Source organism: Athene noctua, chromosome 26, assembly GCF_965140245.1.
Source record: "Athene noctua chromosome 26, bAthNoc1.hap1.1, whole genome shotgun sequence".
NCBI lineage: Eukaryota > Metazoa > Chordata > Aves > Strigiformes > Strigidae > Athene > Athene noctua.
In genome coordinates this window covers 7850939-7863517 of record NC_134062.1, presented here as the reverse complement: position 1 = coordinate 7863517, position 12579 = coordinate 7850939, and the positions used below count along the sequence as shown (strand labels likewise).

The following is a 12579-nucleotide window of genomic DNA, read 5'->3' as shown; positions in this document are numbered from 1 at the left end:
TGCTCAACCAGCCTCTGCAGAGCTCCCATCAATCTCAGCAGGTACAGAGGAGGTCAAAAGCTTCAACTACACAGGAGAGGGAGGGAACAGGAACAGCAGTGGCCTTGCCAGCATCCTTGTACTAGCAGAAATCAAGTTCTCTAGGTATTAGAAAGTACGTTAGACTGAAAAGCGATCAAAAAGGCTCTTGGTACCTGCTAACCCGGTACAGGGGAAGCGTGCATCAACCCCAAATCTGATGATTGTTTTGTAAACTTGAGGATATGGAATATAGGCATAATTACTTGTCAGCCAACACTGCTAAGAACACCACTTAATCCAGTACAACAGAACCCTAATTCTATTTAAGAATAAATTGTGTCAAATTTAATCATAAGCCAATTTAATTGCCACTGGTAATCTAGGTTCTAAGTAACCACACTACTCCAGAAATACCTACAACTCTTAAAATTCAACTGAAAGCACCTTGTTTGTAAGATTTGCTACAAACAGCAGTCAGAAACAAATCAATAGATAACCTAGGGGGGAAAAAACAGACCAAAAAACCCCAGCAGAATAAAGCTTGAAGTACAAATGCCTAGTCTGAGCTCCTGAGGGCTGCAAGCGCTCGTACCCGGCTGGACACGAAGCCTCCCAGTGGACTGCACAAACCCGACGCCGTTGTTTGCGACGCACTGGTACAGGCCGGAGTCCTCCTGGGTGACGCCGCGGATCCGCAGGCGGTTTCCCGTCGACAGATGCCGTGGAGAGAGACGGAGCGGAGCCGTGTTGTGCAGCCAGGTGAGGGTGGGAGCAGGGCTTCCGCGGGCATCACACCAGAAATGCACAGTCGCTCCAGCGGCCACGGTTTCATCCTCCAGTCCCTTGGAGATGGAGGCAGGTTCTACAAAGGGAAAGAATTTTACATAAACCACTGTATGTTGATCTTATCCCAAGTCCTGAAAGAAAATACTGCAAAATATCACACAAACTTATATACAAAGGCTAAGCAAGCACCACATACATCTAGATCTGTGCAGCCTAGAGTTGTTTTTCCCACACACATGCTTATTTTAATGGTCTCTCCCTTCTATTCCAGTCATGTTTGCATTGATAGTATAAAAGAAATAGCTGTATTTTCAAACTAATTCTGTAGTGACACCCCCATAACAAAGCATATATTGTGTCTCAACAAATTGCTTTCTGAGTTACTTTGATGTGTACATTTCAAAAACCAAACAAAAACAGTCAGGGAGGCAAAAATCTCAAACAGGAAAATTTACTACAAAGGAGAGTTTAGGAACAACCTGCAGCCACACAAAGGGGGCCAAATAGATTTCTTTTGCTTTTGTTTTTGTCCTCATCCAAACCTATCACCTCTCCTTGCCAGCTTTTTGCTTATATACAACCCCAAAAGAGAAACATCTGATCTCTGGCACAGTATTGACACTGCACCCCATATGCACTTGGCGCTCTGCAGAAAAAGGAGCAGATCAGTTCTTCCCTCAGAGTTTGTTATCCTTTACTGTTTAATTATTTCAGGCTGTGAAGGATTTGAAGGGATAAATAATCATGGATTTTAATTTGGCAGAGATGGTGAGATATGGTCATTATGAGCTTATCTTTATTCTCTATTTTAATATGCTTACGTTGAGAAAGAATGTTAGGCTATTTGTAATCAGATGCCCACACCAGCAAGCGTACAAAGAGACTGTTCATTGCCTGGACGTGAAAAATTCTTTATTTCTTACCAAGTACAGTAAGTGAATAGTTAACATATTTCACTACTCCAGATTCATTTCCCACCAGGCAGGAGTAATTTCCAGAGTCCGTCGCCTCAAGCCTGTCCGTCACCAGATGGGAGTGCAGCAGTTTCCACCTGCCTTTTCTCAGCGCGTCCCGGCCGTCTTTAAGCCAGCGGAGGGGCACTGGAGGCAGCCCACTGACAACACACTCCAGTGTCAGAGCGCTGTGCCGGGGCACCGCCAGGCTCTGCGGTGCCAGGGGGTGCAGTATGTGGAAGACGCCCGAGGAAGAGCCTGCAAGGAAGGAGATGAGGCTGATCACTACAAGGAGCCGTTTAAACCACCCTCTCCCATCCCGCCCTCCAGGCCTGAGGTTTGTCGCGTCTTTCAAACACAGCTGCTTATACTTGTGACCAAGCACGATGCTGTAATGCTCTCTTCCAGAAGTCCTGCTCCCAAAATCACTGGAATGTTACCAGTATCAACTGGCAACTGGAATATTAGCCCTTGAGAAGGTGATACTGCTAAGTGCTCTGTCCTCGGGATTTGAAAAGCAGCCGTGCTGCTCCTCCACTGTAAGGGGAAATAAGAATTGAACGTGCAAATAATGCAGGACAGATTTTACATAACGTGGTATTTGAGACCAGTGGGTATTCAGGTTGACATGCCCATGCAAAAAATCTTTGGGCTATTATTTATTCAGTTTTGAGATGCGTTCATTGTGGAAAGCCGACCTGAATACTCACGTGTGACTAAGAGCTTACGTCCAGTGAGTTCTGTTCTGAGATCATGAGTAACTGGGTTGTACGCTGCACATTTATAGGATCCTTTGTCTTCTAACGATACATTCAAAATCTGCAGGTTTCCAGATGGAAGAATTAGGTAGTTGTCTAAAGAAGTGGGGAAGGAAAAAAGAAGATTATGTTTAATTTTAAAACAAGGCTTCCTTTTGAATTTTTTTTATTTTAAATAACTCAGATGCATCAATCTATTCTAAATGTGAATCACAAATAAATAATTTGGCCACACAAAGGATATTAATTTACAAAGGTAGGTTTAAATAAAGTGACTTGTAGATGAAGTTAAGTGTTGTTCAGATGAGCTGTTGGAGGATGTGGGGTAAGGGAGAACTTTGTAGAGTGGGGCTGAGGGTTGGACTCGATGATCCCAAGGGGCTTTTCCAACCTGAATGATTCTGTGATTTTGCAAGTTTCTAGAAGTTTTCTTAAGTTTTCAGAAAAAAAAAAATCCAGGCAATCTTTTATTGGATATTTTTATTGGGGACCAGTGGCATAAAACATCTCACCTGTTGATTGTTCCAGCCATTTTCCCCGCACCTGGAAGCGAACCTGTGCTTTAGGATTACTTTCTGGCACCTCGCATCCAATGAAAGCTGTACCCCCTTCCTCTGCTGCTACGGCAGGTTTCACCACTGTATCAAAATTAGCTAAACCTAGAAGAGATTGGTAAGAGGTTAAGAGCAGCCAAGGCTTGGGAAAGGGGGAAAGGCAGTAAGTGCAGTATTTGTGTTTAAAATATAGCTGGTTTCAAGCCGATTATCTTCTCTGGTGCAGCATTTGGACACTCATAGCAACAGGCTTGGTCTTTTCTGCAGCCCGTAACAGCATGAACCCTCCCATGCACACACACTTCCTTGCTATAGAAAGGGCCAGATCTTACATGGGAATAGTGAGGAAGGAACAAATCGTTCCTACATTCCCTCAGCTGCTCCAGGAAAAGCAAGCCGAGATGACACTGGTAAGAGAAGACTGCTCGTGGGCTCTGAAGGCACTACAGAAGACAATTTACACTAAACAGCAGGAAGCCCACGCCTAAGAAACATGAAATTGTCTTTCTGTGATGATAATTAAGACAACACCGAGTACAGCAGAGCCTCCCACTCAGTGCCATGAGCGATGAGGCAAGCAGAAAGCCTCAACAGCTCACAGCACCTTCTAATTTGCTACTAAAATTCTCACAGTGAGGAGAAAAGTGCGAAAGCTGCTCTTCTACTCCCTTCATGTTCAAAGCATCTTCTAGGTTGTGAAGTTTTTCTAGGTTAGCCACTCTTACAGCTCTCTTGAGAGGGTCTTGCTATGGGTCAGTACTTTACCAAAACACTTACTTCTCTCACTTATAAGAAATTTTCCTCCCAGGAGGATTTTGGACATGCTCCATAGATGAGGTACCCTTACAGAGAAATCACTCAAATCCTGCTTGACAAAGGCCTGATTCAGACAGTCCTGCAACCCCAAGCAGACAAATCATGCTCATGGACAAATATTATACTCCCATTCTCAGCACCACATCACCCTTTCCATGTAGAAAACATTGCCCTTCCTCTTCTGAAGTTAAGATCCAATAATTTTCAGATCAAACACCAAGGCAAAGACTGATTCGAAGAACCAGTGCAACAGAGAAGGGAAATGGTCTTTCAAAGGACAGAAGACTGTCCCCACCTGAAGAACATCTAGATAGTTTTAACCAAACAAAATGCTACAAGTGAAAAGGAAAATCTGCAGCTCCCGGTTACTTCCTAGGCAACAATTTCCACTCATTTCTCCTCAACTCTCAAGCATGCTTCTGCAATGGCATGGCAGCTCAGTTGCTCTTTCAAGATCCTTTTTGAAAAGAAGCTTTTGGGAACCTTGTACTTTCAGGTCCATTTGCTGAAGCAAATGTTATGTCACTGAATAATATTTGTATTTGCTGGAAAGGACTCTTGAGGTCTTTCAGCTCCAAATGAGGCTGTCACCAACACTAAATCAATCAGGTGTGGTTTTGTCTGGTTGAGTCTTTAAAAGCCTCCAAGGATCGGGAACCACAAGCTCTCTAGGGGAATATGTTCCAGGGTTGCATCACCTGACAGGTCTCAGATGACACAGGAAAAAAAAAAAAATTGGTGGAAAGTGCATAATCGATCGTATACTAAGTACTGGCTGAGGAAAAAAAAAAAAAAACAAAAAACAAACATCTTGAAACTAAGTGTTTCCTAAAAGTCAAAGAAAAACAAACCATACAAACCCGTTGAGGTCTATGTAATTTGCAAGGAATAAAGAATATAAAGAAAAATTAACTTACTGCCCATCGATACTGTTGCAGGCCTGCTCACAACAGCACCCACACTGTTGTTAGCAATGCACTGATAGAGGCCAGACGTTGCCAGGCTGAGGGAGACGATTGTCAAAGATCCTGCCTGGATTTCCACCTCTCCTGCCTTGCTGTCCAGAGGCTCTCCATTAAACAGCCAAGAAAGGCGAGCCGTGGGGGGCTTGGCAGAGCAGCGGAGTTGTACTGGCTCACCAGACTTCTGGACAGTAGATGAGGGCTCAGAAATAAAATGGGGAGTTAAATCTAAAAGGAAATAACAATTATATTCAGTGAGCAAACAGCATTTTGCACGAACACGTGTGATAAGGTTAATGATGCACTGACCCACACAAAAGACTATAACCTGGTTTATAGCAACGCTCCTGCCACTGCTCACCGACCTGGCAAACTTCTCTCATCAGAAGGTGAAATATTGCTCAAAGACTATTCACATCAAACACGGACAAGTAAAGGGTCTCTAAGCTCCAAGCTGCAGTGATACTCAAGCAGATGTCACCTTTTCCTCTGCAAGAGGAACTCATGACAGATTTGCGCTCTCTCTCAAACACCAGGGAAAACGTCAAGATTCAAACCCCCTGAAGAGGGTAACAACGATTAAACGATGGTGGGTTCAGACTACAGGAAGGTGAGATACACCCCTAAGCGTGCACAGGCACCATGCCTGCTAGAGGCAGCAACAACTGCAATCCCACTGGATTTATTCGGAGTGAAAGAGCATCCATCACCTGAAGAGATGGAGTCTGGGAACACGCAGCTGTAGCTGATCTGTCCCACATGAAGTGGGCCAGGACGTGACTTGTAAAATTTTAGAAATGGTAGCAGCCTGCCAGGTATTTATGCAGAACCGTCTCCGAGTCTGCAGAACTAATTAAAAATAGCAGGATAAAAAAAAGCTGGAGGAACAGCAAAGGCTCTTGTTAATTCCAAATACATGGACTTCATCAGGACGAGAATGATGAATTGGGCATCCATTATCTTTACTGAGTAAAGATGAACTGAAACAGGAAAAGCTGCTAATAAAGAAAAGGTTCAGTTCTACAAAACTTGGTTATGAGTATCCATTTATTTGCCAGGAGAAAATTCCTGCTTGTTGGAAGACATTTTCTCCTATCCTGGCCCATGAAACACTGGGAATTATTTCCATTTGTTTTCTATGGAATTCTGCGCCCAAGACTTAGTATGAAAGGAGCAAGCAAAAGGCAATTAACACCAATAACTCCTATTTGATTAGAAATGTGGGAGAAAAACAAAAAAAATATTTAAAAATCGACACGGTGGCAGGGGAAAACAATTCCCCATTTGTAAATGAGCTAAGGAATTCCAGATAGTACAGGTCAAGATGGTATTAAATGACATCCAAAGAAGAGACGGTTTTCTTGTAGGTGGGGCCCTCAGCTCATGCTTTTCTTCTCAAGTCAGTCCATCCAAGCTCTGTTTATGAGTTTCAGATGAGAAATTGTGCATTTTTAATAAAACCATAAACTATCTGCATAAACATAAAACTGGAAGTTAAAGTGTGGCTTCACTTAACAAAAAAGATGAAATCCATAGAAATGGTATCCAAGCGTTTCACAGGACTCCAGATGTCCATTTTTAGCTTTTAATTAGAAAACTGTTTTTCCTATTAGTTCGGGTTGAATTTCCAGGGATAAGAGAAAAGCAGTGACCTTTTTAGCTTGCTAGCCACCAATTTCTACAAAACTGCACTGCTACTTTCATCTCTAGCCCTGCCCTTGCCCATGACACCAACACTTTGTGCTCAGTGTAAAAGCCAAAATTGGTAGCAGTGACCCTGCAGCTGGAATTTATCTCATATGACTGCTTGAAAAATAAAATTTATCCCATTTGCTTATAACGATTGGCTATGAAGTGCTAAAAGTAGTAAAAGCTTCTTTTTTGTGTGGTTACGTTAAGACAAGCTGACTACACAGAGCAGATGTGTCAATTAAAACCATCCCTCTTCTTTTTTTAAATGCAAGAGCTCTTCCAACTGCAGCCACGCATCAGTGTTCGCCTTTCAAAGATCTGATTCCCCCTTCTCCCTGCAAATTTCAAACCCCTCCCAACCCCATGGGAACACAAGATGCACTGTACACAGCAAAATCGGCATCCAGCTAAGTCCACAGAGATCCCAAAGAACAAATCTATGTAACAGAGTCTTCCACGTTCAAGCACTTGCTTTGAGCCAAGTTTTCAAAAGCAAAGTCACATACTCAGCTTAAGACTACGCTTAAGTGCTCCATGCTTCCTTAAAAGCAGAATATGGATAATACGTGTTCAAGTTGGCCACTTTGAAACGCGCTCCAAATCGTTGTTTGTTCAGAAGTACAGACCCAACCTCCGAAACCTGTGAACAAGTCACCTCGGTTGGGGCGAGAAGGCCTTACCTGAACTCCTGACGGAGAGGAGACCCGCGGCAGCGATGAAGAGCAGTGCCTGTAAGTGTCCAAGATCCGGATGCATAGCGCCAAATTACAGAAGTTGAAAGCACGAAGCTCCAGACTAAGATGAGGCACCGAAACAGCTACAAAACAAACAGATGTCCGCTGTAAGTTTCAGGAGTTAGTCTTTTAACTCTCTTACAACAAAGTGTTTGGGGTTAAAAAAAAAAAACACGCAACCAGGAAAGAGCCAATATTCTTTGCAATATAGAAACCATCTGTAAAAATGAATTAGAAGTTGAACTTAACTATGTTTCCAAGTACTATTCTTAACGTAAGATTTTTTCCACAGCTGGGGTATGAGGCATCGGCGCTGAACCATACTGCCTTGATAAATTAAGACTACTTTCCAACCAGAGGAACTGAAGTCCAAAGTAAACAGCTTATCTATTGGAGATAATATTGTTTGCAAACAATAATCATTTGACCATCTATCACCAGGCTACGCTTGTTTTACAAGTTTTTATGAATCTACACGCTGCGATGCAGCTACTGCTCGTAACTGCTCTAAACCTGCTTACGGAGACATGTCATCTGCTTGCTCCTTCTCGTGTGCTTTACAGTCAACTGGTGGCAATGTCTACCAAAAAAAAAAAAAATCACTAATATTAATCTCGTTCTCATTTATATTCCTAAACCAACAGTGCTTTCTCATACATACTTCTGGGGCATCCATTAGGTACACTTTTATCTGCACGGCTGCTTCTACAAGAGGACAGTCCTTTCCTTGGCCATTAAACACCTGACTATTTAGGTACATAAGATCTCACTTTCATCACCAAAAAACATGAATTAAATCATGAAACCTGCAAAATACAAACTAAATCATTTAAACCAGCAACTTAACCTGCATGAGATGAGTCTCTGAAAGGGTGTTTCTGACACTCAGTCTCCATCAAACGCTCTTTAAGAGAAAAAACCCCAAATAATCTGCAGCTGTCATTCACTTAAATTTTCTATTTGCCTTGTGCAATATTATGATGAATAAAATCTGAGTTCATTTAGCACAGTTACTTCATTTATCAGCCCGGCCATACAATTTTGCTGCTGATAACACTCAACATATATTTTAAATGGCTCATATATCAGACATGTATATAAACACGTATCTAACACACATACAATAACTAGGAGTTTTACTGGCAGGGCAGCGCACGGAAACAAGTGCAACAATACATATGCTTGACAGAAAGAAGTCCCAGTTAATTGAGCACTCGGAGCCATTTACTTTCCAAGAAGTCGGATCCAGATATGAACAGCAAAATTATTCCCATGGTTTATTTAAAAATAACAGTATTTTATCATCGGAACATCGCTGTAAAATATATACACAAAGTAAGCATCAGGAAAAGGCTCCAATAATAATAAGAATCACTCTAGATTTTATAGAGCTATTTGCTTACTGCTACTTCTCCTGCAAATTGAACTCCAGGCTTAGAATGACAGCTTGAGAAGGCTGAAAGAAGTGCTGTCAAGTCCCGCTCCCATTCCTGGGCAGTTTTATCTGATCCGGCAAATCTATTTCAGCTGTTCGGAAGACCCGGTAATCCTGCAGACCAGGCTGGTTCCCCAACGACAGCCGGGGCTGTTTTGGTAAGAGGCAGATGGCAGAAGAGACCGGCCGCGCAGAAGGCGTTTGGGTTTATTTGAATTCTCACTCGGTTCAAGGGCAGGAGAGCTGCTCCACCAGCGAGCGCAGAGGACAAAGTAAACACCCAGAGAACTTGTTAACATCAAACACTTTGCTGAAGAGGGGTGGGGGGCAATGTTGCTTTTTGCCAAATCTTCCCTCAACTATTTATTTATGAAAAGCAATGAAACGTATATTCTAGGTCAACTTTAACCCCAGCACATGGAGCTACTGGGTTATTTTGCAGCTGTCTTTTTAAACAAGGCCAGCTCATTATCTTTAACTAAACTTTATCTTTGGAGATCTACTTTATCCAGTCTCTGATTTCCCTCTGTTTATCTTTCTCTTTACATGTTCCTAGCTGCCAGTGTCAACAGCTACTCCTCTTTTGACCTACCAGTTTGGCTTTCGCAGGCTTGTGGAGTGGTAAAATCAACTGTAAAGCAGAGAGTACACAAAGCAAGCCGCAAAGACCAAAGTTCTTTGACTGGAGGAAAAAAAAAAGAAAAACATTCACTTGAATCGAAGTAGCGTTGTTCAGCAACAATACTCAGGCATCCAAGGGAAGTTTCTCTAACACCCACTTTCGAAGGGACTGCAGAAACCTCTTATTCGCTGGTAGACATGGGAACGCAGGGGGAAGAGGAGATCCAACACACAACCCAAAAATATTTGCTTCTTCCTGTTTGTTCTGTAGATGGTGTCACTACAGAAGCCTCTCACAAGGTACAGAGAAGAGGGCAAGATCACAGCTTGTAGTTTCAGGGTCTTCAGAAACCCAGCAGAGAAACTCTGCCTCTTCAATATTGTATTAATACATATCCAAGTGTTAAAAGGCCTTAGGGTTAGAAAAATAGGACTCTTCCCCTTTTGCCATCATTTCAATAAACTCCCATTCTGACAGCAAGGACTAGTCACTGGGGACCTACTGGGAACAGAAAGCCTTTGGTTAGAGGTGGCTCCATTTAAGTGTCTCAGACTCCAAGATGAGCTCACCCAGGAACACCTCTGCACACTCTTTCACTATTCCTCGCTCAAGAGGATGAATCTCCATCAGCAGATCAAACAGTCAACGTTATTTTGAACTAAGAGATACCACCAAGAAAACGAGCTATTTCCAAGCCTCTTAAAATAAAACAGTAGTGACAGGAGTTATTCATATTAATAATATCCAAGGTTGAATAGAGATGGACATGGTTTTCATGGATCAAAGAAAACATCCTTTCCACTTTCACTAGTAATTTCTCTAGACCACAGTGCCACATACCAGAAAGCCACAGCATGGCAAAGGCCCATATTTTTCCTACTTCCATGAAGACATCTGCATCCAAAGTCATCTTCCAATTATTTTCACCCAGCACTCGACCTCCTTGTCAGCTCTAAAGTAACTTGCTGCTCATGGAGCAAGGGAAACGAGGAAGATAACGGACTTGTGCCACGAGGAGTCGTCCCGACCATTCCAATGGACGCTCACCCCTCGGAAAGGCACTATGCATGCAGGGGCATCCAGAAATGGGCACCTGGTACTTCTGGAGATAAGATGGAGTACATCTGAAGACAAAGTAATTCCGGTTGTGCATCTCATTTGTTGTAGACCCTTTTTAAAAGGGACTCCTTCCCAAACAGCTCATAATTTCAGCCCTGCGACCTTCAGGATGCCATCAACAGGCAAGTAAAATAAATCACCAGTGCTAACTCCAAAGAGGGGAACGTACTTATTAATTAATGTCTTTAGGAACTCCAGAGAGGTTTCCCAGTGCAGGAGCAGGGCTGTCACCACAGCCAGGCGGTCACACCAGCCCCAGAATGTGCTGGCTTGGTTCTGCAGGGCAGCCTGCACATCACCACCCGGGTGGCTGTGGAGGCCTGAAGACCTCACCAGGACAGACACTGGCCATCCTGTGCCAGGGAGTGGCCCTCAGCATGTGGGACACACCAAAACACCCTACCGGGCTGAGACAGGAAGACACAGGCCCCAGCCCGGCCAGGTGAGCTTCTCATCTCTGACCCAGACCCACTCCACGCAGCAAGACAGCACAGCCCTGGCAGAGACCCCCCCTCCTCTCTTCCCGAAGCTTCACGCCTGTGCTGTTTCTCCAGAAACCAGCAGTCTCCAGTGTAAGGCTCCACATGTCTGGTCCCTTCAGTGTAGCTAACTTAACCTATCACCTCCAAATTAACTCACTCCTACCCACACTTGCCCCCCAAAAAGGTTTTATGCTCTAAAAGATGACAAAATGCTGTTTGCCACATGTGCCCAGCCCCAGTGGATCCCATGTCCTTCAAAACACAGCTGAGAACCTGCCCTGCTTATCCACTGGACCATGAACTTTTCATCTCCACCCTTGCAGCTGAGGGCAGTCACTACTAAAAAGAGCATTATCTCATACCCTTTTTTTTTTCCTCCTTTTCTGATAGTTTTTGCTCCCTGAATCATCTTCCTGCCATCTCAGACCAGATGGACACCACCAGGCCCTCCCTTCCCAAAAGCCACCCAACACCAGAGGTATTTAGCCACCACCCCACCCCAATCTAACAGCAACCCTGCTCCCGCTCCATCACTCCCCTCCAAAACTCATCTGGCCTTCAGCGAGCCCATTCAGCATGCCGAGGCTAAAGGGGGAAAGAGTTTCTTCGCTAGCCAAATGCACCGGGTCCTATAAATGCCGGAGCAAAGCAGGCAAGGAGGAGGAGGAGGAAGGAAGCGGCACGCTTGGGAACAGAGGGAGTTATTCAGGTTGCCCACTCCACCTCCAGGAGCTGATGGCCCTTGCTAAGAAGCCCTAGGAAAAAGTGACAGAGAGCTGCTGCTTCAGGGCAGCACTGCAGACGTGACAACAGTTTTCACTTGGAGTAAAACTGTTCTGGATACTAAAGATTTTGTGTTTTTCCTGAACAGCAGCAATTCAAAATCACATTAATCCAACCTCACCTTATAATACTATGTGTGATTTAACACCTAAAGCATGGCAAGTTGGGTTTTCTTTTTCCCCTAGGTTGGTTTATTACAGAACTAGTGAGAAAAAACTCATTTAAACTTGCTCCCCAAGACTGTTCCCATCAGCGTAAAAATCATAGCTTTTCAAAGCACCTAAATTTAGAGCAAACAAAACCCCCAGAATTAACTAAAACACTGTGCCTTTAGCACGAGCAAGCCGAGTTAGATCATTAAGTCTCACACCAAGACACCTTAAAAAAAAAAAGGTATTGAAGCCTGTGGCATTCCAAGAGAAAGCAATCAGACATTCCTGCAGCTCGGCTCCTCAGTGATCTCCAAAGCCTTTGATCACTGACTGTCTTCATGCTGTCCTCCTGGGGTCTGGCAAAATGAGTGTAACAGCTGGCATATAGACTTCATTAGCTTTTTGTGCTGGGGAGGAGCGGGTTAGCAGCCCGGCAGCAACCGAGTCTGCCTGTCAGCTTTTCGGACTAACCTCCCAGGTTTAGTCCCGAGTCTCCTGGTAGCTGGGAAAGCCTGGATGTAGTCGCGAGCGATGCGCAGCGGCTCGCTCGCCCACCGACGCGGCCACCGTACGTGAAGGATGCGGCCAATGGATTTTTTTTTTTTAATGCCAACACGCAGGTTTGAGGTTGCTAAAAGGCCTGCCGAAGCCTCATTTTTATGAATGCTTAATGACCACTCAATCATTAACATCAACCTTTAAAAAGCAAA

The 12579-nt window shown here is 43.9% G+C and overlaps 1 protein-coding gene across 2 annotated transcripts in view; it reads right to left on the bottom strand.

Moving 5' to 3' along the window:
- CDON (cell adhesion associated, oncogene regulated) overlaps positions 1–12579 on the bottom strand; it is a 55116-nt gene that overhangs the window by 28432 nt on the left and 14105 nt on the right. For both annotated transcript variants that reach the window (XM_074927565.1, XM_074927564.1), the window contains exons 2-7: positions 7223–7359; positions 4806–5078; positions 3031–3177; positions 2471–2614; positions 1731–2018; positions 614–883 (exon numbers count right to left, since the gene is read on the bottom strand). In XM_074927565.1, coding sequence (XP_074783666.1) covers positions 614–883; positions 1731–2018; positions 2471–2614; positions 3031–3177; positions 4806–5078; positions 7223–7298 — 1198 coding nt within the window. In that variant the 5' untranslated portion in view covers positions 7299–7359. The remainder of the gene's footprint in view (positions 1–613; positions 884–1730; positions 2019–2470; positions 2615–3030; positions 3178–4805; positions 5079–7222; positions 7360–12579) is intronic.